Here is a 27,114-nt window from a genome sequence, read left to right on the forward strand (position 1 = left end):
TTACCCAGTGGAGATGGGTTGTCGAGGATTTGTGGCACACTCAACAACCCGGTTTCTCAGAGACGTCGGATTCAGTGGCCAAGAGTTGCTTCGCACAGTGAAGAACTTATCTGAAGCAGCAGAGAGGAGCAGCAACTGGCTGTGGTTAAGACAGTGAGTCTGGTTGGGGATCTCAAGCACAATAGAAAGAAAGAAATGCTGATGTACAGGTAAGTAAGCTGGGCTGAGTTGAGTGGGAGATGGAGGAGGGTGATGCTGGGACGCCAGAATCACCGTCGAGCCCTCTTGAGGTGTTGTGGGCTAGTCGATGAAACACAGAGGATGGAAGGTGCCCACTTGAAGACCCCAGAGAAGTACCCTACTTAGCTCAATCCAGACGGCACTGTGGTTGATCCCCAGAGCCAGCATCGCAGCTGTTGTGTGTGCTGATGCGCTAGGGAGGCCATCAACACCACGCAGAAGGATATCTACATCATCATATGGAAGGAAATGCAAATGGATGGAGACACAGATGGATTACATTAGTTTACTGTAAAGCTATGTCTTAGTGCTTATCTTGGCGAGAGCTGAGTTCAATTCAGCATGAAGTTTTAACATCTAATCTCCACCTGGCGGGTAAAGACTTGAGCGGTACCAGGCCGATGACCTCGGCACCGATTGGCAGCAGGCTGAAACCGGGTCGGTACCAGCTCAGTGTATTTAACACTGGGTCGGTACTGGTTCAGAACCAGTTGAGTACTGGTTTGGAACATGGTTGGCACCAGGCTGGTTCGGTGGCTTTGGCACTGTTCGAAACTGGTTCAGTGGCTATAATTGCAAGCAACAACAAACAGAAGCGAGTATCTCGGTCCTGCGCAGTGCTGCTGAGCCCAGCAGCTGCTCTTGCTGCACGTGTGCTGAGCACCACATTGCAGACAGACCTGCATGTAGTATCTGTAAAAACAGTAAAAAACACTGCGATTTTTTCAACAAAAAACAGTAATTAAACAATTACATAAATAATATAAGATGTCTCATATGATGCTAAAAAGCAAAAAGGAGAAATAAAATAAGCTCCAGCCAGAGCTATGCAGCCTGGAGGGAGAGCACAAAGTCAGCTGACTTATATTGCTGGATCACAGAAAATGATTACAACAATTAGTTTAAATATCACATAATGTGCATAAAACACAAAACGTGAAATATATAGATAGAAGCAGCAAAGTATTTCTTTGAACAAGGCTCTCCGATCAGGTCAGCTTGAAAGGAAAAATGGCGCAGAGATCTGCGAGCGCAGTCCTTTTGATACCTCGGGGGCGGAGTCATGACTGCATCGCAGGCTCGTTGAGCAGCTTTGATATATCTTATTCAGGTTTCGGGTCTTTAAGCGGTAAATACCCATGTGGTAATGGTTACATTTCGTACTTGAAAGGGAAACAGCTTTCAAAAATGCTAGCAAATGCATAATTGTGCACTACTCTTATTTATTTACTTATCACCTACCTTTCAGTTATATAAAGGGGTGTGCTAGAAAGCTTCCCGTAAAGATGTTAATATTCTCCTGCCGTAGAAATCCTGTAGCAGAAGGAACATTGACAACCAAAGGCCAGACAGGCAGCCTTCAACCAATTACTCAAGAAGGAGATGAAGCACCAAGGCAGGCAGGACGGTGTGGTGGAATCCCACTGGGCTCTATTGCAGTGGTACTCAGTTGAGGCTCTTTCAATCCATCCCAGTCCAGGACCTTGTTTAAACCATGTCCTTAATTAATGAATCAAGCCGTCCTGCGCATTGTTCTGGCCACATCGTAATTGTTCAATTGAACCTAGGTTTCCAATTACTGCAGGTAAATAAGGATCTGTTTGTGATAAGGCCCTACATTGGAGTCACATTTGAGTAACACTGTTCTATTGCTGTTAAACAAACCCATGCTGAAATGAGCTATCTGTTTAGAAAAAAAAATTCTGAAGCTTTTGCTACCATATATATGAACAACCTGATATATAAATGGAGACCACACAACATGTTTAAAGTGTTTTCTTTTTTTATTATTATTCTTATAATAATTCGTCTTTGTCAAGCACTGTGCACTCTCTAGTTATATCATGAAACTTTTTTTTTTTTTTTAGGTTTTGTGGTATATTTTATAAATATAATTTACAAAGATAACCCACCCCCACTGTCGAGGACAGCGGAGCAGCTACTTTCCAAACTCCAGGACCAGTCTGAACTGATACAGACAACATCTCCAGCAAACTGAAAAGTGCTATGGAACAGAGGTTTTAAAGCTTGTTTATTTGTACTTGTTAAACACATTTCCACATTAAACAAGTCAAAGGTACCCTGGGTAGTTATAAAGGAATGCAGACTGTATCTCTCCTTCACAACTGGACATCCTGACCTAACTTGGTGCCACAGTAAGACTCAGAGGTTATAGGATTACACAGTGGCAGGGTGGTGATTGTAAGGATTACTTACAAGGTATTTAATTTACCTGCAGCAAACCCCATCCCCTTAAAAAAAAAAAAAAAAAAAAAATCTAATGAACCACTGCAAGGGTAAATTAGACAAGCAGATCAGTTCTACAATTTAATCATTTAACCACAAAACAAATCTAAAATGTACTTTCTGCTTTGTTGCAGGGGGATGGAGGAGCGGAGAAAGCCTAATTCCGATGTGTTGGAAAATACTACGCAAATCAAAAGAATATGTAATGAACAGCCTGCACTGATTACTATAGAGGGAGCAGACAGTATGCCGTTTGAATAAACTTCATGGTTACCTATTCTGTGTAGATACAAAAAAAAAAAAAAAAAACAGAAATAACAACGCTTATTGTAATAAAGAAATGTTACGCAGATTAAATCCTCAAAACAATCCTGCTCACTACTACTCTTTGCTAGCAATCATTTTCCTTTCAGCAGCTTGTCATAAGTTTTCCACTGAAGCATGGTTTCACTGGCTTCCACTTTGCAGTTTTATTTCTTCAGACAATTGTAATGCACCAGTTGTACAATATTACTGTACCATAATAGAAAGAGAGAACCCAGACACAAAACACTTCAGACAAACCAGTCTGACTCCCCTACAGCACATGCTTCAGGTTTGCTCAGATTCACTGGTTGTGTGGCACACACTCTTCTAGTAGGAGGTGCATACATGAGATTATAAACTGTTACTGCAGCACTAGTTAGAGGAAGGTGACAGATGAGTGTGCTAGCGATAGTGGTGGCACACAAACACGTTCCCAGAGATAGTCTTGTGCCATACAAGTTGCTAAACTTTTTGTCTACCTGGATGACACCTTAAAAACTTCAGAAGTGCTGTTTAGAGCCATTTTGTTTGACAGAACAGTTGCACCATGTGAAATGAAATAAAATAAAGAAAGATAAGAAAAAACAGACAGAAGCTATTGTGTTGGGGTGGGGTGAGGTGTGTGTGGGGGAGATTAGATAGATTAAGAGACAGATAGTTTCATGTGTACTTTCAAGTGTTTTTTCCTCAGAACTATAGATGTTTGAATATCAAACGTAAAAAGCAACTGAACAGCATGTTTTGTTTAAATACAGGAACAATCCCTTGGTTATATCTGCACTAGCAGATCGAGTCTCACACACTGTTATTGGCTGCGGTTTCCAACGTCCTGCTGTCATCTGTGTCAGGGGGACTGCGGTGTGTGAGATGGGGGAGCACGGAGCTGAAAAGGGGGTGCTGGGAGGTAAGCAAGGGATTGCCGTGCTTGCTGTGTGACAGAGGGGGCTGCAGAAAAATGGGGGTGAGTCTGTGAGAGGGGTGAGTGAGTGTGTCAATTTCCAGGCTGCAGTGAGGCGCTGCGGGGTGCAGGGAGATGGGTGCCAGTCTGTGCGAGGGGGGAGGGAAGGCGTCTGTGTCCAGGCTGCAGTGAGGGACCTGGGGGTTCAGGGAGGTGGGAGTGAGCTTTGTGCTGCCCAGGGATATCCACGGGTCAGTGCTCTCAGTCAGAATGTCCTGCGTGCTGGGGCTCCCTGTTGCTCCTGAGCTGTTCCGGCCTGTCCCTGGGGGCCAGCGGATCTGCTGGGCCTCCTCCTTGTCCTCAGGGCTCTGCTGCAGCAGCTGCAGATCACCGTCTGACAGGGGGAAGCAGCGCAGCTCCCAGGGCTGCACCGTCTGGAAGAGGAATGGAGACAGGTGATTTTTCAATAAAACCTTAAAATATGAGTCTTTATATTCTCAGGAAAAAAAACAAACAAAAAAAAAAGTATTGGTTTCTGGAGTCTCATACTCCAATACTTCATATGGACTTGTGATTAGAACTCCAAAGGTTGTGTGGCTCAAGCGGTTATAAAGCTGACGCTGTGTAGACAACTCTGTAGACTACTACAGTGGAGTAGCGTATCACCCGGTGCCTTACTCCATATGGACTATGCACTGCATTTCTCACGCACACTCACCAGTAGCTCATCATCGGGCAGGGAGGAGGTGGTGTCCTCACTGAAGGAGAACACTCTCCCACGCTGGTCCCAGGGCTCAGGGGGGCTGTGTGTCCACAGGTAGGGTAGCTCACTGAGGAGGGGGGGACATGGCTCCGGGGGGGAGGCAGGCTGGCAGAGACCCAGCTTCGACTGCAGAGGAGGCTGGGGCGTCAGTCTGCCATCTCCTTTGATAGACGGCCTGAAACCAGAGGAAAGGGGTTACATTGTTTATTACAAATTAAACTAAAACTACAGTATGTGTTTTTGGGGGGAGCAGTTTGATCTAGCTGTTAAAGCTGAGGGACTGGGAGGGAGGCAGTGTGGTCTCGTGGTTAGTGCTGAGGAACTGGGAAGGCAGAAGTGTGGTCTAGTGGTTAGAGCTGAGGAACTGGGAGGGAGGCAGTGTGATCTAGTGGTTAGAGCTGAGAAACTGGGAGGGAGGCAGTGTGATCTAGTGGTTAGAGTTGAGGAACTGGGAGGGAGGCAGTGTGGCCCACGTGATTGTAAAGTCTCATGCTGACTCAATTCATCTGTGCTGGTTTTCAGTTTTTGCATTTTGCCTATATGGTGACTCACCTGCCCACTCTGCGCTGTGTGGAGCTCGGGGCCCAGCTGCCCCAGCGAGACCTCTCCCTCTCCTCCCACTGAGAGTGTCGGCTGAGGTAGGTCTCGTCCGACGTGTCCTCCACCTGAAACACACAAACCAGGCAGAATGAGAGACATCTCAGTGCTACAGAGAGATAGAGACCATGGTTAATGCTGGAAAGAGATATGGGATATAAGCAATAAAACCTAGAGGGAATTGCAAGAGATTAGCTAAATCAAAGGCAAAGGCAGTCTACTCTGTAACCAATTCCCATTGTGATGGGTGTTATTGTGATTATAATGTCTTATGTAATGTGCATTTTTGTTTCTGATTTGTTTTCATTTTTCATACATTTTAGGGTTAGTATTCTTCTATTATTTCCTTACAAATAAGTTATTTTATTGTGGTTTGTAAGACATTGCTTCTGTCTTCTGGTGAGTATGTGTCTCAGGGAGGTTATTAGGGGATTATACACTGTTATTTTAACCAGTTTAATCATGCAAAGTCTCTCATCACTGATGTGTAATTAGCACTATCTAATTAAGGCAGTGTGAGTGCCGGAGAGCATTCTGACCTCCTCCTCCTCCTCCTCCTCCTCTTCTTGCTCGGAGCTTGTAAACTCGACAGGCTGGAACACCTCCGGGTCTAGGTGGCGCCAGCTGCAAGAGGAGATTGTGCAGTCAGGAAGGGAATACACACAGATTCACAGGGAGTTTTGCTCTAAGAAAAGGCAGATCTTTATTTGCCTGAAAGTTACACTGAGTTTCTACATGCATCTCTCATCAGTTCAGATAATTAACAGTAGTAAATTTAGCTTCAGTACAATACAACTACTGGCAGGACTACAACTAGTCAGTGATTGAGTACCTCTTACAGTTTTTATTTATTTCATTATATACTAGAAAACTGCTTTAAGAAATGTATTTGGAGTTCTGCATTCTATTTGTATCCCATTGTATAATTTCCCCACACGCAGTAAAAGTAGATGTTCTTTTCTTTTGGGAGTTTAATCTTTAAACAGTTCATAGCTACTAAAATGAAAAACAGTAGTACCTTGCAGTTCATATGCCGTCGGTTTAGAGTTCAAAATTTCCATTTCATCACACAACCTGTAGTCTTGGACACAAAATGCACGTCTACTGTGGCCCAGTACAAGAGTGTGTACTGCACACAGACTACAAGATTGGACTTCCACAGAGCATACAGTAAGTGGCCTCACTTCTCCTGGTTGTGCTCCCCTTCAGGGGACTGACCTGGGCGTGAGGATCTCCTTGTACTGCAGCTTCTCCACTCTGGCTCCTACTGCCATGGACATGGGGATGACGATGTTGTTGATGTCGAACGAACTCTTACCTCTCCGCCGACGGCTTGGCTGCTGGAGGAGAGATGAGACCAGATTAAGAGCAGCATGTTATGGGGCAGGCACAGGTACTCACAGGAACTTCCAAGGTAGTTGGGGGCACCGATCTCATTGTGACGTGTTGGGCCGATGGGGGAGGGGCGTGTTCCCCCTTCTAGTGGGACATTTTTTAAAAAAAGGGATTCAAATGGTAAATAGAGGTAACAAGCACTTATCTCAACAATGCTTGTCCATCAATTCAGTCTTGAAAGGAAAAATGGCGCGAAGGTCGCTGAGCGCAGTACTTTTCTGCCCTCGGGGGGCGGGCCATGACTGCGTCACAGGATCTGTGAGCAGCTTTGATATACCTTATTCAGGTTTCAGGGTCTTTAGGAGGTAAATACCCATACGGTAATGGTTACATTTTGTTCTTGAAAGGGAACGTTGGTTTATTGGAGTTCAGCTTGGTACAGTAACATTTTCACTTTCTTTTTGGTTTGACTATTGAGCTTTTTGCTGCATTACAGCCCTTCATTAAAATTATTTTCTTTATTTACAATTTTCTGGGCATTTTGTTAATGGCACATGTGCAGCACACAAACAAATGTATTTTTATTTTTCGCTGTTCATTTTAAGCATTTATTTTTTACACAACAGTACTCTCACTTTCGGCCACCATCACAACTGGTGCAACTGGGGTTACCGTATTCTGCTAGTGTTAATATACAGCACCTCTGCACTTAAGCATTTGTATATCAGCTGACAAGGTTTCAGCTGATATCCCATCATGCCTTTCTTCTTACAGGTGTACAGCTGGGTACATATTTTTATGATATCACAACAAAAGGGATATTTTTTTTTGTAGCTATTATGTACTATAATATCGCCTTACAGTATCATAATACGACAAAAGATGGACTGAATGATAATACCCGAAAATAATCGTAATATTTTTTAATAAAGTAGCCAGTGCAAATATAGTATTAGGCAATGAATTGCACCGGTAGCCGGCTTATTTTGAAAACCCTGACACTTCACAGTTGTTATAGAGTTTAATTTTGCCTAAACATTTAACCTTTGACAAAAATATTCAGGCCAAACATAGATGTTAGCCTTAGTGTTTACACAGTCTTATACACAGATACTTGGTGCAGTAAATACAAGTGATTGGGTGGCTTCTTTATAAGGCCGGTGATCCATTGTAAAGTCATTGGTATGTTTCGTGAAAACCCACATTTCATTGATTTTTTTAATCATAAAATACTGACAGTCCACCTGGTTTACAAACAGTATGCAGGTTAAGCGAAAGGATACAAGCTTCCTCTTTTGCCATTTGTAAAAAAAAAAAAGGTTAGTGGGAATGCTACTTTTGCACACTGTCTTGTGGGATGGAGTTGTACTGATTTGTCCCAGAGGCTTGCTGTTTAAAAACCGCTCCAGAAAGCACGAGCTAATTATTGGAATTTTACATACTGTATTCATTCCACCATGAGTCATCATAAAATATCCATAATCAATGGTGGTAAATTTTGAAATAGATAGAATACAGAAAATTATTACATTTAAAATGACTAATGTTTCAACTAGAAGTCTTCAAGACATTAATAAAGACATTTAGTCCAAACATTTGATATTGAATGTATTACGTTTCTTTTCAGTATTTCTAAATGCAGAGAAACAGTAAAACCAACGGTTTAATTTCACAAATGGAATCCATGGTGACTGTCCTTATATTTACCTGCAATATATTTATCACACAGAAACAAACCCTGTGACTCAGTGTCTATCTTTGGTCTCTCACCTGTGGGGTGGTGGTGGTGGTGAGGGAGCCAGTCAGTGTGGGGTCACTGGCAGGGATTGCTGTGGTCTGGGGCAGGGCCTCGGGACAGGGTTTGGGAATGTAGAGACTGGGGCTGCCTGCGCCCCTCTGCAGCTTCTCAGCTCGACTCGCACAGCCTGGCCATGGAGAAGACACAGTTACAGCACCATCGTCAAGAGACACATCTGTCTCAATGAGCACTGTGATTAAGATTCAAGGTGTTCAATTATTTAAGACCATCATCCCCAAATTTGACGAAAGGCATATGGTAGTGTCAAATTACCTGGGAAATCTAACCCCTATATGTCAAAAGATCAACTATATAACAAAGATGTATCAATAACAATATATAACTACTCTGGTAAAGTAAAGCAGTTTATAGAAAACAGAATAGCTAGATGAGTAAAGAAGTGATTCCTTTATGCAGTTCACAAAGCTACAGAATGCATTAATCTGTCAAACAATATCAAAGGATTAAATCAAACAACCAATCAGTTTAATGTCTGAAGGTTCTCAAACACATTTATTTGGTGGTCTTAGAGTGCTGCATTTTTTTCCTAGAAATACTAAGTATATCACATAAAGAAAATAGACATATTCACTTTTAAAGTTTTTCATTTATTTCTGTAATAAAACCAAAGTGTTTCTCATTTAAAAAATACAAGAACTGTTTAAATAATGTACCTGTAATTGTTCTTTTCATTGTTAAGGTCATGACAACATGTTACACATAAACTTTAAAGTCTGCAGCGATTATACGGACATTAATGCTGGCCAGTAGCAGCTAACAGAAACAGAAGCAGTATGAGGAATCAGAATGCAAGCAGCATGAACTGTGCTGAATGGAAGTTGGATAGCGGCGCTGATTAAGGTAAAGGTTGATTAAGAGAGGAGTTACTGAGGTTTGTCTGTACGCTTTTTCCAACTGCAATCACCAGCAGGAGCCTGTGAGATTGTTATTGTATTCAAGGTTGCAGGCTTGTGGTTTGAACACAAATCCACCGTTGCTCTAAGATGGAGCAGAGGCGATGAAACACAAAAAGGCAGAGAACAATTTGTCACTTCCAGTCTAGTTTCACTGGTCCACTTGTCTCTGTAGATCAAGCATCTTGAAAAAGTCCCGAACTCATACTCTCTTTGGTTAATTATTCCAATTAACCCTCCTTCAATTAAAGCTTGTGTGACGGGGTGCCTGCCCCTTTATTAATGTATATATTATTTTGTTGTTATGATTTATTTCTGTTTTTATGTCTATATATGTATTTGTTTCTATTATTATTATGATTTTGGCTATTGTTTGTTTTGGATCAGCAGGGAGGGGGTTAAATTCCTCCCTGCCAGAAATACATGTGAGAATGTGGCTGGAGCCTTAATTGGGTAATTGTTCATTATTGACTAATTTGGCTCCAGCCTCATATTCTTTTCAGTTGTTAAAAACTCTTTTGTATTTATTTTTTTTATAAGAATATATAATATATAAACAGCATACTATAAAACAGGAAATGTCAGTGAAAACTATTTTGCCGATGTCCCACTAGGGACACAGGTATAGTATGTGTCACAAAGCCTTTTGGTCTCTATGACGGCATGAAATCTAGGTTGGGATCGATGCTGGAATTAGTTACAGCCACAACATACTTAATGTAAAAAAAACAACAATTTAATTAAGCCTTAACACTGATAACACATATCCCTTAAAGAGTACCTTGCGCGCAAAGCTACTATCTTACTCTAAAATAACTCAGTCCTTTCGTATACTTGTACTGGCTGGTGGCTGTTGGGATCCATTCTTCAGATCCCTCGTCATCTTTCCCTGATGAAATCATTACAGTGCTGTTTCTTGGTCAACACATCTATCGGTGGTAAGCTTGCACTTCCGCTCTGCCTGGGTTTTTTTGACGGTTTGCCGAAGCCCTGCTTTAGGCTGTTGTCAGCAACCTCACTTTCCTGCTTCTTCACTCTGTGGTGACGAACTCTCCAGGGATTTTTTTTTTTTTTTTTCACTACACAGTCCTCCAGTCAACCACCATACCAAAGGGAATTCAGTGTCTGGCAACAATGTCTATTGCTGATCAATCATAATACAGTAGCATATGCTGGATGCAGCAACTTAATGGGATTCTTTGCTTTAAAGGTTTATTCATGTATTTACCGTATTTATTTTTGTTGTGACAGCATGGCAATAAATATTTGCAAATATATTAGATATACATATACTGTATATACATATACTGTATTTAAAAGTCAAATGAGTAATTATGCACATTTTTCACTGGTACTCACCAGAAGGGTGGAGGGTGGAATGAAGTTTCCTGATTTGGGATTGGCTCTTCTCCAATGTGGGAATAGTCTGGAAGTTGGGAGCTGTCTGCCAGCTCTCTGAGCGATGCTTGAGTAACCGCTCAGAACTGCTTTTACTGTGTCCATATTCTGGAACGGAGGTGGAGAGACAGCAAGTTAGAATCTGTTTGTTTAGCAAGCAGTTTTACAGCATTGTCAGCCACGAAATAAACTGTAAATATCTTAAAGAATCGCAGGGGCCTTAATAACATTATTAAAAGGTATCTAGATTATGGATACGCATTACTGTCAATATTAGTCATTCTGACAGTCATCTAAAGTTATATCGAGCAATGCCACTGCTACCAAGATGTCCCTCTCACTTTTGTCCAGAAAGAGGGGTGGGTAATTAAACAGGGAAACAGAAAAAATGAAAAACAAATCCATTATTTCAGTCTATCCTTCACTGTGGAGTAAAACAAAATAAAAATAATAACTAGGTCAAAATTCACAATTAATGGGAGTTAATTATATCATTTTTAGCTGATAATTATGAAGATGTCATTATCGTCTAACCTCTATACCATATGGCACACAGTTGCCTAACGTTGCAACTGCAAATGTTCTAACCTCACACTGTGAAGTAGTACAGGCCAGGTTGGGGGTACTCACTGGCAGAGGAGAGCAGTGAAGAGGCCAGCTTGTGGCAGGCGTTCTTGGAGGGGTCTGTGTGTTTTCTCTTGATCTGAGAGAGCCGCAGAGCTTTGACCCTGTGAGGCCCATGTGTTTCCTCCTTCGTCCTGTGCAGTGTGGGGCCCGACTCCCCCTGTGGGTGCCTGTGTGGTCCTGGGGAGGCCCTGCCCTCCTTCAACCAGTGAGGGCTCAGAGACTGACCAGCATCCTGCAGCTTGCCTTCCACAAGCAGGTGAAGAGGAAGATCTGAAGAGAGTAGCGCCAACATACACACACACACACACAATATTGAAATGGGGTGGTACTGTTTTTGCATTCAATTTTATGTTAGTTTTGTTGTCCGTTTTTGTTTTTGTTTTTTCTGTTAAAAAGCCTTTACCACAAAATTTAACTTGTGACCAAAGACGGACTCAGGCCTCTGTGGGTGAAAGGCTAGTATATTAGTCTGCTGCACCACCTCGCACCAACAGGGTCTGCATATTACCAAAAGTTTATTTTAACACTTGCTAGATCTCCTTGATTTGCACATTCTTTTGAACTATTCAACCCCCATAAAGTATTTTCAGCAATGCAGAAGAGCAGAAAAATAAAAACTATTTAAATGCTACATAATATGGAGACTGAAACGCTTTCTGTAATAGCCCTCTTCTTCCCAAGTACTGGTCTGTGGCCCTTGGAAGACTCACCGTGTGAGAAGGAGAGGATGGGGTGGAATGATGGCTCCAGTGCAGCCCCACGCTCCTCCACAGTGCAGCCGCTGTGATCGGGGGTCTGAGTGGGGAGGCGGCGGCCGCCGCAGAGGATACAGGAGGAGGGCAGCTCACAGCTACAGCGGAGCATCAGAGGCTTGGGAGAGAGGGGGGAGGAAACAGTTTAGATTCCAGGTACACCCAGTCAAACATGAAGCTTCTAAACTCTTATTTCAGTTATTTAAATTGGGATATAAAGAGCAGATCAGCACTAGAACCACAGTGTATCCCTTTCCATTTCTCTATTAGGACCAGCTCTCTGTCTAGCTCATAGAGCAGTCTCTGTGGCTGCCAGAACAGGTTTCTAATATACTGTATACATTGAGATGATGATTATACTGTGTTGGATAGACAGTTGGACAATGTGCAGTGAGGCGTACCTTGGAGCGCATGTAGGGTGCCCCACCAATGCGTACCAGCCTGCGTCTTGGGTGGCGCTGCAGCGGTCGAACCCGGGCTGCCACACAGCTGCTGTCCAGTAGGTAGGGCGGGGTGGTCAGGCTGTCTACCCGCTGCCTCTTCCAGAAAGCCTCCGGAGAGCCGTCACAGACCTCAGAGCTGAGGGCCACACAGACATAGTCAGAGGAGAACACACCTTTGAATCACTGTCAGGGAACTGTAAATAAAGATTTCTCTTTATACAGTAAAACCTCCATTATCCAAACTGGTTGGGACCAGGGGTGTTTGGATAATCAAATTGCAGCTGTGAAATTGTTTATAAGACTCTCAATATAAAGTTAGAATTCAGCCCCTTTACCTGTAACTATACAACAAAACAGTACTAGACTGCTCTGTAAATACCAGAAATTGTGGGCTGAATAGAGCTTCTAGGACTGCAGTTCAGAAGAGCACAGTGCACAACACAGGTTATAGCGAGGCAGATAATCAAGGTTTTACTGTATAGAAGTCACTTATTTTATTTAATACTTGCTATTTATTTCTATTAACCACTGTAACAGGGGCTTTTTGTTACTGTGAGTATCTGCTGAGAGATGAGAGACACAGAAGATTTGATGTTGAAACACTGCACAGGAGTCCAGGTTTTATTAAACAAACAACCAGTTGTTGCAGTTGTGGTGTTGGTGGCTGCCACTAGGGTACCAACAATAGTACAAAAACTACTAAAACAAAGGTGGCCAAGCTCAGGCTGTGCACTACTCCCTGCTACACAGGGAGGACCCGCACCATGAACCTTCCTAATACAAATTAAATAAACATTGGTGATATTTTCTAGGGGCAGGCCTCAGCCCTGCCACAACCACTACATATGGCCATTCCTGTACTAAAGGCCATCTGTCTCAAAGCTTCGTCTGTCGATAGTGCCCTCTTAAAAACCACACAGCTTTCTGTAGACCACAATGCGCTGTATTGAGCTGTCACTGACATTGCTAAAAACTGCATCCTGCAGGGGTGGGCAAAGCTGGCCTTTCTAGTGCTGGGCTTCATTCCAATAGAATTGTTTGAATCGAAAAGTTGATTCTGTTGAATCAGAAAAGCAAGAAAAGAATGGGCCTCCAGGACGGGGGCTGCCCACCCCTGGTATATTGTGTGCATGATCTTGGCAGAACCAACCAGATACATATCTAAAAGGGTACTCTGTGGTTACATAACATGTGAAATCTAAATGTTACATGACAGACTAATGCCCATGTCATAAGCTGCTATCGCTGGTTATTTCTGAGGTGCCTCCTGCAGATACACGGTGCTGCACAGCACAACCTGGAACAGTCTGTAGAGGCCGACAGCTGAATGGATTTCAGGAAGTTCACTGAAGCTGAACAGCAGATTACTGCCACAAGAGGGCTCTGTCTTTCTACAAAACTTTTTTTATGGAGATGTTTTACATACTTTTATTGTGGTACAGTATATAAACCAAAATAAAGTTTTACTGTTGAATTTGTTGAAAATATTAGTAATTTATATAAAACGCCTTTGATTTTCAAATAATAACATAAAAATATAAATATTTAACCCAAAACTAATTACTAAAACCTTTTTATCATTTTGGAATGCTGCATGAGCTATCCCTAGCTATACACTCATCCAGCAATACACAATTCAAATATATACAGTATATACCCCCACACAAAGGCTAACTGTGACTGCAGCACTGAACTCAAAACCTGTCTTGTGTGCCAACAACGAGATAAAGAAGACCCATCAGATGTTTTAGAAAAACAGAATAATGCTCAGTTTTGCAAAACAATCTAATGAGATTTCACCCCTCTAAAGAGCCATAAAGAAGATAAATCAACACAAAACAGCAGATAGTACCCCAGCCTTTCCCCAAGACTTCTACAGAGGGGCCACCCTAGTGCCCTGTGCAGCTTGTCCTGGAACATCCCCTGTGGATAGTGTGGGATGGAGGCCGTCTGTGTCTGTGAGATTGTCTGTGAGATATGCAGTAGACTGACCTGTGGAGGGAGCCATTGAGCACTCTCGAGGAGTTGCAAGGGGACCCTGAGGAGCTGGAAGGGGACAGCACACTGCCCAGAGACTGGGCCACATGAGAGCTCTGAGGAACAAACAACACTGTTAACACACTCCCACCAGCAGAGGGAGACACTGTCTATCTGTGTGTGTATGTGTGTGTGTGTGTATATAATCATGCAAATAGAGACATGAGCTTATATACACTGTTTTGTGTGGAAATGCAGTTACTACTCCTTTGGTTTCATTCATATGCTCATGCACCTGTGTCCAACTACAAGGGCTCACATGGCTGAAGATGATTACAAATCATCTAAACCTGCATTCATTTACAAAAGCATGGTAAGTTGTGTTGGTAACACTGACAATACATACTAAAGCCCTGTAGGTGGAATTGAATTACATTTTCACACTGACCTGGTGGCTGAGGTTGTGTAAGAGCTGCGCAGGGCTGTGCAGAGAGGAAGAGACAGGGGTCTGCCCGGGCCCCAAGCGAGAGGGCTCTCTCAGCAGGGACTCCAGAGACGGGGCTTCACACAGAACCACCGGCACCTATACACAGAGAGAGGGGGAGTGGAGAAGGACAACAATTAGCCACAGACAGATCCAGCCTAATGTAATTTATACCAGAATGTCTAATAACTTTAAAGTGTTGCAATCACAGAACAGGCCAATATGTCACTAAGTACAGAAAAGCAAGCAGACAGAGACATGTGTCAGTCGGTCAGTGCAGCAGTGCAGTACCTTATTGGTACGGATGTGCCGGTAAAGCTCAGTTTGCTGCCGGATACGGTACTCCAGGTCAGACACTTGTGCTTGTAGCCATGCCCACCGACTGCCCACCGTGGCTCTCTGCTCCACCCACTGCCATTCCACCCGGTTCTTCCTGCCGAGAGAGAGAGAGAAGAGGGGGGGGGGGGGGGGGGGGTTAGACCTCATCACTGAGACTCCACTAAGCACCCCCACCATGGTTGAGCTACCCTCACAGTGTCATGAAGAGCTAAATCCCCACGACCGTATAGAAATGGTAAAATGGTTTGGCATACATATCAGTGCAGGACATGCAGGTTCCACCACATATCCGACACCCTTGTGGTAAAGAACCAGTTTTAATCAGAATTCAATAGGCATTGCTGTGGATATCATATTATAATACATGGATGAAGGCTATATTTGCATCCTGATCCATTCTAAAAAAAAGGCATAATACCACAGTAGTGACGTCAAAAAGTGATCATTCCTCTAGAGGAAAATATACTTGAACCTTGACCCATTTGACTCATTTAAAATGTTTGCAAGTTAGAGTTTTTACGCAACAACTGAAAAAAAGCTCATAGTGCCTTCCTATACATGAAGGCAACTATTTTTGACATGATCTTCTAATATTCTAATACTATGCTAATATTGCAGCCCAATCTCTTTCTCACTAGCCAGTGCTGGTTATTTGTCTGCCCTGAATATTTAAATTCTGCTACACCTCCCCATTTAGCTCAATGCTGCCCAGTCTGACAGAGATATTCCCAACATTGAGAATGTTACGCGATTCCAGGAACTTCCAACAGTATTTTTGATGTTTCCGGAATTTTTTTTTTTTTTACGGTACATTCAACAATAGTCCCAATTGGTTTTACTATTTGCACTGCAAGTTGCATCTTTGTCTGTTGCCAGTTTCCAGGCAAAACAGTTATTGCATTTTTTTTCTATTAATCCTAACTATATTGGTCACATTTCAAAGATGATCCAAGCCTAAGATTAACAAACCAGCCAATAAAGTACACACACACACACACACTGTTCTCCTTAAGCTTACAAAGCAATAAATATACTGCTGTAGTCAAAAATGTGTGCTTGTGTGGCTCTACCCAGAGAAACGGCAGTGATAAAGCGCAGCAAAGATAACAGCTTTTAAGAATTAAGTATTTCTAGCCTTGCCCTACTTCAGGCCCCACTCGCACACACTGAACCCAGCACCTTGGTGAAAGGCAATCTGAAAGACATCAATAATACACACATCCACTCCCCTGCACTGTTGATACTGGGCGAGACCTTTTATTAAAGGTTTGGGTCTCTGGGTCAGAAGAGCACATTGCCACAACAAAGAAGAAGAATTGAATTGAACACGCTGTCAAGGACACATTGAAGCCTTCTCTTAATGGAGGAGCTGGCACTCTACTTTCACAGGTGTGCCAGCTCCTCCATGGTGTCCGTGCAAAACTAAGTTTGCATACCATGACTACCTCAGAAGTACAGGTACTGAAAAATGCAACAAAGGTTGTGACTGCAAGTGCATCACTATTCAGTTTGATGAATGACGTCAAAGTGTTTTTTCAGGAGTCATGGCAAAGGATCAGCACATGGGAAAAATGTCAGTCAGGACACTCATCATTGAAGACTCTATGATTGGCAAAACTCGCTGGTGGTCTAGATAAAGCACTGAGAAAAGTATTTGGATCATTTTCACACCCAGATTCTGCTTTATACAATCAACCTTATTGTCACATTTCTCTCCAGCGGAACACTCTATGGCGACCTTGCTTGTCTAGATCCTCAGAACTTTTCTGACATAAGAGATCATGGGCTTCAGTCACCGGCACTGGAAGAATTAAGCAAACGCTTGCTCAAGTTCAATGAGGGAGCCACAGTGCAAATTAATCTGAATTAATCAGTCTGGCTTTTAACTGGGACAAGATGAAGAGATTAGCACCAGAAGAGTACGTGGTCAGGATGGCAACAGAAACATCTGGGAAAGACAAGAGTAACGAGTGTGATGAGGACATAGAAATGGAGTTGGTGAATATGCTATGTTCAGCATGCAATAACTGCGCTATTTGTTGCTATCAAGTTCTGTGGCAATACCATTTTTTGACTGATGCATAAACGTGTTTGGCCTGGCCTACAAGTTTCTACTGACACTCTCTTTCACACAAGTTGCCTGTGAGAGAAGCTTCTCCACCTCGAAGTTCATCAAGAACTGACTGTATCCCAGGAGCACTTGGAGTCGTTCATGCTTACGGCAGTTGAAAAGGATGTTCTCATGAGCCTTAATTCGGATGGAGTAATAGACAGAGTTGCAGAAAGGAGTGCGCTCCTGCAAAGTCTGCTCATCCCGTAAAATAAGTTGCCAGTATTTTCTTATTTTTGTGACTTGTTGCTTATAGGGATGGATGTGACCTTCTAGTCAGTCACTTCAGAGGTAAATGTAAGGAGATTGAGTTTACTAATCTGAATAATGAAGCAAACCTATATATTAATTTGTTTTAGTAATGAGCAGGGATCCTGGTTTGAGGGTAGTCCTTTCATAAGTTTTGTTTCATGAAATGGAAAGTTAGTGGAAAGAAAAGAAAAAGATAGAACAGTAGTAGTGATGGGAGAAAGTAAGTTCATCTGTATGTTCAGCTTGCATATAAAACCTTGTTAATATTACCTTCGTTATTACCTGCTAAATGCCTGCAATAATAATATATTATTTAAATACATAAGCGAACCCATTGCACACTGCATTCCAAATATGTCTGTAGGTATCCTGCAGTTTATGTATATTTACAGCGAACAGTAACACAGTCCTGTCACAAGAAAATAGTCTGGTTTTAGTTCACTCTTTGTAACTGAAATTTGCTAAACATCTTGTTATTTGTAATTCTCTGTCAGAACGAAATTCTGCATTCTTATACTTACTAAGTATCGTCACAGCCACAACGTGGGCCGGTGTGCTTTAAAATGCCAGGGCCAATTTTTAGTTTCAGTCCGTCAATGGTTACAGCTGTGTATAATGGTATTTAAAACAGGATTCATTCATCCGACTTTTTACATATCCGCCCTTACTCTGGTCCCACCGCAGTCAGATATGTGACGGATTAATATAATAATGAGATTGTGAGTAGTGAGTCTTATCCCACAAACATTGTTAAAATGACTTCAAAACAAATAAAAATGTTTGTTTTGTAAAACAAGCAAAAAAGAAAACGACCGTGTACAGCATTTACATTGATAATTTATTTGATAAAAGAATATTAAACAAAGTATTTGTTTAGCTTTAATAGCCTACTGTGACATGATGGCCTGTGTGGCGACGTCAGACCAGGCAGGAAATTGATACTCAGACAGCACTGGGCTAAATAAAAGCGCTGATGCGCACTGAACAAATACTGAACAAACAAGTATCGTGCTGGTCCAAATCCAGCATGAGTAGCAACTGTTTTATCTTTAGTTTCTGTTTCACTCGCGTCTCTCCGGTTCTCCACTCTGAACACACTCTCCATTCAGCCAAAGCTGTGGGTCTTTAATATTGTGGCAGAGGGATCAACTGGCTATCAATTACCTAGTTTACCCCTCAAACACATATGGCACAGGTTTTCTCATATGTGTGGTCAACAGCCAGTTTGTAATCACTCGCTGTGGACAACGCATTCTCACGATTTTATCTGGATGGGGCATTTTAATCCCATCCAGGCTGTCAAACAATAACAATAAAACTGTGTGTTTTTAAATAAACACAAAACAGCACATTTAAATAATAATACAACAAACACAAAACATAAAATATGCACAGGGGCGGGGAGTACCTCGTCACACCTACCTAAAGGCTAGCTATTTTTCAAGTTCTACAGTTATTTACTGCTTCGGACACAAATGACATGAAATGGTAACACATTTTTCAACATGTTTCAAGTCTTCAGTGTTACAAGATGACAAATGTAGAAACATTCACTATCACACCCATTTCTTTTAGTTATCAACAGTATTACTTGCTCAGACCTAATACATTTTCATACATAATTAATCAGTGCAATAATTAATAGAATAATTTACATGTCTGTAAAAAATAGCCCGGGGGGGGGGGGGGGGGAGACGGGACGGGACACCATATTTCATAGGGAACCAAATTTCGCATGACAATGGCATGTCTTTGTTGAACAATCCCAATCAAGGGTAAGAGATGTGTTTTCCAAGAATGTTAATTATACAGCGTCTTATTGAATTCTACTATTCCACTGTGTGTGAATGAAGAGAGACTTTGTATTTCACTACCCTGCAATACTTCAGCACCACACACACACACAACCACCCACCACCCATATTCAGCAGATACTATATTGCTGTGTTCTTGGATGGTTGCTGATTATTAAAATCCTGATTTGAAGTCATTATTCCTGCTGGACATAGTCACGCACAGACAAGTTGCAATATACAGCAGGAGTCACTGAGTCACACCAAACCCATGGCCACACCACCACAACAATTAAATATCTAAATTAACCTTTTGTAAAGTCACAAGTACAGGGATAGAAATAAGGATCCCACTGCATAGCAGTTCAATCAGTTCTTGGTTTTACTAGGAGGTTAATAAGGGCGTGTTCACACTGGGTCCATTTAGAGGGTTTGGTCCGCACACAGTACAGTTCAGTACGTTTGTTGTGAACAACAAAGTCCGCTTGGGAAACGAACCGTACAGAGTCCACCTAAAGAGTTGGTCTCGATCCATTTGACAAACGCACAGAGTCTGGTTAGCACCGAGTTCACTTGAAAACTGCATTGAGAACAAACAGACTTGGTCCTGAAAAAAACGAACTCGTCCCTTTGCTCGCAGATAAGTGTGAACAGCAAGCACATTACTTATACACCATATCTAATTAACCTCCTACTAATACCTGGAATGGGTAAAACGGCTATGCATTAGGAGTCTTATTGCCATTCCTGAATGTATTTTTATAAAAGTGTTTAGTTTAAAATTGAATCAACTGATAATTTCCACTGATGTCATAAACATGACAGTTGTGTTTAGAGCATCCATGCTGTCATCATCACACAGACAGTAAGAGCTGTAATTAGTTAATAAACTCAAATGACATCATTAGTTCACATTGCCACCTCATACGATACCATAATCTTTAAATTTGAACAGAAGTTGTCTCTCAAGCAAGTCTGTGTAAGATATGAATACTGCCTGGCAATCAGTTTACTTATCTGGGGTAACGGATGCTTGCAAACCAATGGGGAATGCCATTCTAGTAGGTTTTACAACAGCGGATATAAATACTTCCAGGTATCGGTACAATGAAAACGGCAGTACCAATAACGGAATAAAAAACACCCTGGCCGGTGGACAGGTGGCAGAGGTCAGTCCTCCATAACTTCAACTTGCTTGTTCTATCAGAATTCTAAGGTAACACTATAAGAAACTAAGTTAAGACAAACATTTCAGCTTGTGCCTTTTTTCACTATGGTCCCAAAGGTCAGGATCTTACAGTTGCTTAATTCTAGCTTATGTTATAGTAGCTACAGTATTCCACTGCAAGTTTACACATTTCAGGGATGAACCACACTTGTAGGTGGGGAGTGTTGAAAGGTTTAAAAAGTAAAAGTGAGAAGTGGCTCCCGAGTGGCGCATCCAGTAAAAGCACTCGCTAGAGTGCAGGATGCGCTCTATAACCGATCTATAACCTGGACGTCGCGAGTTCGAATCCAGGCTATTCCACAGCCGACCGTGGATGGGAGCTCCCAGGGGGCGGCGCTCAATTGGCCGAGCGTCGCCTGGGGGGAGGGAGGGTTAGGTCGGCCAGGGTGTCCTCACCGCGCACCAGCGACCCCTGTAGTCCGGCCTGGCGCCTGCGGGCTTGCCTGTAAGCTGCCCAGAGCTGCGTTGTCCTCCGACGCTGTAGCTCTGAGGCGGCTGCACTGTGAGTCTGCAGAGTGTAAAGAAGCGGGCGGCTTCGGAGGACAGCGTGTGTTCATCTTCGCCCCTCCCGAGTCAGCGCAGGGGTGGTGGGGGTGAGCTGAGCCTAAAAATAATTGGGCATTTCAAATTGGGGAGAAAATAATAAAAAATAAGTGGCAACGACTAAATCTATTAAAAAAAAGAAAAAAAAAAGTAAAAGTGAACACTTCCCCAATGCTGGCTGCAGAATAAAGTCCAGCTGGACACAGGCATCTGACCTATGAATAGTAGAGAGGCAGCAGCAGAGTTTCTGGTGCAGGGCTTTCATTGCACACGCCACAGGTACAACTAGCGAGTTGACAGGGCCTCACACCACACTGCAGGGCAGTCCTGCGTCTTGCATTGCAATCCCTCAGGACTTTCACTGCACAGACAAGCAACTGTGCAGTACACAGAGGGGGAATTTTACAGTTTATAGGTGCTTACAAAATCTCCTTATTCATGGTGCAGTAATGTAGGTAGAGTGAGAAGACTGTTTAAATGACACAGTCTTAATATCACCCCAGGAGACCTACAGTACAGGCTCTGTGTGGGATATAAGCAAAAACATTGGACAGAAAAGCCTGGAGCCTCACTCAGAACCATCTGAAAGGAAGTGCTAGCTTTGACACATCATCGTGTAATTATCCAGCTCATAACTAAAAACTTCCCCGTCCCTTTCCTTTAAATGATTGCTAGTTTAAAAATCAAATCACATGGCGCCTTTGCTTCCTAGAAAAACACTGACAGACACGAGCACACAGTGTTACCATGACAGCGAGGTGGGACATGCATGCAGGAAGGTATCTGCAACTGTTGCCATGGGAACCTATAGTACAGCTCCACTTCCCGCAAAGCACAAGTGTCATCTTTCAGTGCACACACAGATCACTTACATCCGAGCACGCAGGGGGCTCACTTACACACACACCTGCACAGTACTGTATCCTAAACCAACAAACAGGGTTTCACAATAATGAACACTGATAGACAGGGCTCACTAATACTGACCAGCTCAATCTAGTGGACCAGCATCCCAGCATGGTGACAAATAACATTCTGTACAGCAACTACACTGTGTTACAAGCTAATTGCATTCCAGTTAATGCAGGGAACATCTAAATACATTAGTGCGGGGATCTGCCACCGCCCAGATCAGAGCTACTGCAATCAAAAAGCCAATTCATTTCCAATTCCTTATTGACCCTATTAGTTAATACACTAAAGGCTCCTTGCGTTCTCCTTTCAGGAAATCAATATCCATTTCCAAAATGCCAAACCAGCAGTTAGCCCTATTGATTTATTTATTACCGTTTACTGCGGGTTACAAATTGTACAAAACACAGCATTTAGCGAATTAATTCATGTACATTTGGAATGTGTAAAGGTTAAATTGAAAATGTTAAATACTAGTTTAATTTAATCTAAACATTTTAACTACTCTGTTGGGGGAAAAAAAAAAACACATGATGGATTTTATATATTAAAATGTGCAGCTCCACTTTTTAAGGTTAGTATCTCGGCTTTTTTTATATGCACAAATGGTATTACAATAACAGCAATCATTTTTTAATTTGTTTATTTCATGTTGTTGGTTTTAAATATATTGTAAGCGCACCTCATAAAAGTACCCTCACATACACCATATTGGTTCTGTATTCTACTATCACTACCTTGCATAGAGTGAAGCCTCAAAGCATCTGTAGCGTGCACGGGGGAAGGCAGCAGTAGGGCTGGTAGGTGTTGGAAGAGGACGCAGGTACCCCGATACGCACTCGTCGGACTGTAACCTGGTTAGCAAGTCCAGGGCGGACTTGAGGCTGGCAGGGGAGAGAGTAGCGTGCATGGGGGAAGGCAGCAGTAGGGCTGGTAGGTGACGTAATCACACACAAAGACATAAGCCCGATATACGCTCCTTGCAACTAAGCCGGCTCTTTTGTACAGCAGTATTGGCGCTATGCTTCAGTGCGAGAAGTCCCGGGTTCGCGTCCGCCCTCCGCCTGTGTGTGGATTGCCTCACCCTGTGTGATGCGCCTGCCTGCGGGAACTGAGATCGCTACAGCATCATCTTTGTATTCTCCTCTATACACTGACAGGTGAATGCACCACCTGTCCTTATCACTACCCACTAGCCCATTCTGGATTGAAAACAGCATTAGAAAAGAGTGTAGCGGCAGAGAGACCAAGTGTGAGAGATAACTGAACCCTGCTGCAGCAAGAGCAACAATTCCCAGCTGGGGTGGGGAGGGAAGGGCAGGACAGTGACCTTGAGTACAGACACACGCATGCACGCACACACACACACCTCTAATGGTTCTTGAAAAAGCTGGGGTACCAAGATCTCATATTTTACATATTTGTTGCTCACACACACAAGTTAAGAATACCTGTGGTTTCACTGGTTAGACCAAATCCCCAAACAAAGTATTGCATGTTGTATGAGCGCCTGACCTTAGCAGGGCTATTGGTACTGCTACTTATAGTAGTAGATCATACAGTCCTTGGCTTCTGAGCACCAATAGCGGAAAAGAGGGGGGGGGGGGGGGGGGGGGCAACACATGCTGTACACACATACAAAATCATCATCCCCCAAGTACCTCAAACCCACCAGGTCTAAAAAATGCATAGATGTGGAATGTATGAAGACAAAAAAAAATAGAAACCCAGAGTGCATGAATTCCAGGCCAGGTGTTCCCTACAACACACTGGGGGAGCCAAACACCATCTGCCAGCCCACGCCACCCAGCTTTCAAACCCCAGTCAGGCACACGTGTGATTAAGCAGGTGATCCAAAATTACATCCTGTTTTTCTGTGTTCTGTCAGGTGACCTGGGGAGTACAGAGTACACCATTCTGCAGTGTTCTATGCAGTGGGAGAGCAGTGATCCTGCAGCTTGTGACTCACTTAAAACAAGGGGTTGAGACTGTTGGAAAGATGGGCCCCTATCTGGCAGTACAGCCACACAGGATTGGCGGCACTTCAGTAAATCAAAGCTATCATCCATACATTGTTTCTAAACTGCCTTGAAGTTCAGGTTCTGTTGAATGCACACAGTACCACCTCAGTAAAACTCTGAAGGTACTGCAGCTGGGAAGGTTCAGTGATATAGCCCACGCTCCACCCCTGCCACCTCACCTACTTTACTTACCTGCCTCTGGTTCCCTGCATTCTTGCAATACCAGATGTAAAAAGCCATCATAAAAGAGAAAAGTATCTGTGCAGGTGAGATAAACGATCTTTAAGACCTCTGCTTCAGTTACAACATCCAGTATCTAGGGGGAACTGGGTGCTAAAGAAAATCCCATTATAAGGAAATAAGGAAATGTAAATGAAAAATATGTGAAACTGAATACTGTAATATATATATATATATATATATATATATATATATATATATATATATATATATATATATATATATATATATATATATATATATATAGTTTGTTTTGTATTTTAAAAGCTCATATTTTCATCCATAAAAGCTTTTTCCTTTCTTTCACTCTCTTCACGCCAGGGCAGCAGAAATGTCCAAAATCTTTGGGATACAGACTCAAGAAATTTGAAGGGGGGATTTTAAAAGGCTTCTGCTCTCATTTAACCAAGGACTGTGCAAATAGGTTAATAGTTCACACATGCACACTAGTGCACAAATTGCATCCTGAAACTATTTCTCAATACCCATATGTGAACAGGCTGGCTTTGTGGGGATGTCAGACCAGGAAGGACACAGTGTTGTAAGTAACACGCTGCTGCGCAGATTTAATTATAAATAAAAAGATTTTATAAAAATAAAATGGCACGTTGGCCAAAACAGACAAACAAAAACAAACAGACACGGAACAAACAAGTATCGTGCAATTGCTTTACTAATGACTCTTGTCTTACAACTTGTTCCGCCCTGAACACAACAACCCAAGTGAGTGATTTGTGCATATATATATATATATATATATATATATATATATATATATATATATATATATATATATATATATATATACACATACACATATATATACAGCTGAGCTGGGATTCTATTACTAATTAATCATTCACTTGAATCCCAGCACGTGAACTAATTTGTGCAATCCCTGTACCCACATCTTAACACACACTTTATCTGCATGTGAAGCAATTGTGCAATCCCCATGCCTAAATAAAAATATAAATTTTAAATCACCTGTGATCACCCACACTCTGGGCACCAATACATACATCCTGCCACACCACATCATTGGAACATAATGCATATGGCACACATGGCTTTATCTTTTTCCTAATGGCCTCTATTATAAGGCTGTCTAATTGCTTGCACCCTGCTACAGACAAAGTCAACTGCAGATCATTTACAAAAGAAGGCCTGCTTGCTTATCTCAACCCCAACACTAATGACACACTGCACATTAATCCTATGTCTGCTTCACACATGTCAGAGGGAAGAGAATGTGTTTTTGTATTTTTTTAGAAACGTGATTTGCCTGTAGGATCGCCTAATTCAGAAGTTTTGTTTCCCGGTACATGGACTGAACCACGCTGTACAACTGGGGAGGGAGTAAGGCACAGCATGTGACCTGCCCACCCCAGGGGTCATACTGGGCCTTGAACACAGGACCTGACTTACAGTATGGCCATCAGCTCAAACTACCAAGACTGCACTGTCTAGTCTGGCATAAACGTTGCAATCAGCCAATATTAAATAGAGCAAATACATTACTGCAATCTAAGACTCCATTTTGTACAGTAGCTTGTACACATCAAGTTATTCAGATATTGAACACATGTAATGTTTGTTTAAGACACTGCACTCATCATACATTGATTTCTGTTACTGCTTTGATAATGTCAGAGAGATAAATTCCATAAAAAATCATGAATATAGCTTTTGGCTAGTCTGACAAGTGATGGTGGGCAGGGGAGTTTCAGACAGTGCACAATGATCCTTCTGTCCCAGCATACAAAACGTTTGCGCACCACTGCTCTAGTCTAGACCATCAGAAGGATTGGATGACAACTACACTATACAGAGAGAATCAAGAATTTGGAGACAATATCACAAAGTGTGGTGTAGAAACCTCATGATCTCAATGCCACATCATCTTTTTACCCATATTTGAAATTGACCTCGTCCTAGAGCTTATTTTCAATGCGGACTGAAACATAAGGCCAGTATTTCAAAGTTTTAGGTCTTTATCATCTGGAAAATATTGAGTAACTACCCAGTAAAGATGCTGTAACGCGGCTAAAGGTCAAAGTGAAGGGTATCATTTCAGATAATTTACATGTTTTTAAAAGGTATTAATCTGGCTTTACACATTCTTTATTCAAACAACGGTGTCTGCTGCTTTCTTCCTGCCTGAGTTACACCAACATATCTGGCTAAGCTACCCTTATACTGTGTTCACAAAACAAAACAGATGCTTTTGTAGAATAATAGTTTGTGTTTTTTTTAAAACTCCCCATTTTGGTGCTCACTTATTACAGTCCACATAACAGAAAACAGGTTGACAACATAAAGCAAAAGCAAAAACAAAAACAGCGATCACTTAAGATCTTTTTCCACTTGCTATTAATTTCTAGAAGCTGTCACGTGACTCCTGGTAACATGGTGAATAGGCGCAAGACAAAACATGTTGTGATGTGTATTTCCGTTTTCTATCAATTATATAATTTCGGACTGACACAGACATTTTATTGTTGCCTTCGAATACATCATGTAAAAAAAAATGTAATTCGGATATTTGTCCCAGCACTATTAAAACGGAACATTTTTCAACACGGGGCAGCAGTTTTAATTAACAGTCAAGAAAGGGGCCCGCAGAAAATAAAACTGAAAAAACCTCTGTGCCCGTGGTATGCCCCCCTCCTCATGGCAATTAAATGCAACACTGTCCATATCTTTTGATGGCTTCTCCTTAAATCTGATCTTCAAACATTCCATGAGTCACACAAAATATATATATATATATATATATATATATATATATATATATATATATATATATATGACACTTGTTTTAGAAAATTAACTTGAGGTAATAATGTAGTACAATTGGCAATCAAAATTATTGGGAATTTCTTAAGTCTCAACAG

At 42.1% G+C, this 27,114-nt stretch overlaps 1 protein-coding gene across 2 annotated transcripts in view; it reads right to left on the reverse strand.

Annotated features, from left to right (window-relative positions):
- Positions 1-2,775: 2,775 nt before the first annotated feature.
- The window catches only part of LOC117399331 (KAT8 regulatory NSL complex subunit 1-like), a 42,500-nt gene continuing 18,161 nt past the window's right edge, over positions 2,776-27,114 (reverse strand). The window contains exons 2-14 of one of the 2 annotated variants that reach the window (XM_033998425.3): positions 15,071-15,212; positions 14,744-14,878; positions 14,311-14,411; positions 12,277-12,454; positions 11,834-11,993; positions 11,127-11,393; positions 10,458-10,604; positions 8,157-8,311; positions 6,270-6,388; positions 5,591-5,675; positions 5,007-5,119; positions 4,410-4,629; positions 2,776-4,125 (exon numbers count right to left, since the gene is read on the reverse strand). In XM_033998425.3, coding sequence (XP_033854316.3) covers positions 3,589-4,125; positions 4,410-4,629; positions 5,007-5,119; positions 5,591-5,675; positions 6,270-6,388; positions 8,157-8,311; positions 10,458-10,604; positions 11,127-11,393; positions 11,834-11,993; positions 12,277-12,454; positions 14,311-14,411; positions 14,744-14,878; positions 15,071-15,212 — 2,359 coding nt within the window. In that variant the 3' untranslated portion in view covers positions 2,776-3,588. Of the gene's footprint in view, positions 4,126-4,409; positions 4,630-5,006; positions 5,120-5,590; positions 5,676-6,269; positions 6,392-8,156; positions 8,312-10,457; positions 10,605-11,126; positions 11,394-11,833; positions 11,994-12,276; positions 12,455-14,310; positions 14,412-14,743; positions 14,879-15,070; positions 15,213-27,114 lie in introns of both variants that reach the window. The other variant, XM_033998424.3, reaches the window with a different exon arrangement.

This window comes from Acipenser ruthenus, chromosome 4, assembly GCF_902713425.1.
Source record: "Acipenser ruthenus chromosome 4, fAciRut3.2 maternal haplotype, whole genome shotgun sequence".
NCBI lineage: Eukaryota > Metazoa > Chordata > Actinopteri > Acipenseriformes > Acipenseridae > Acipenser > Acipenser ruthenus.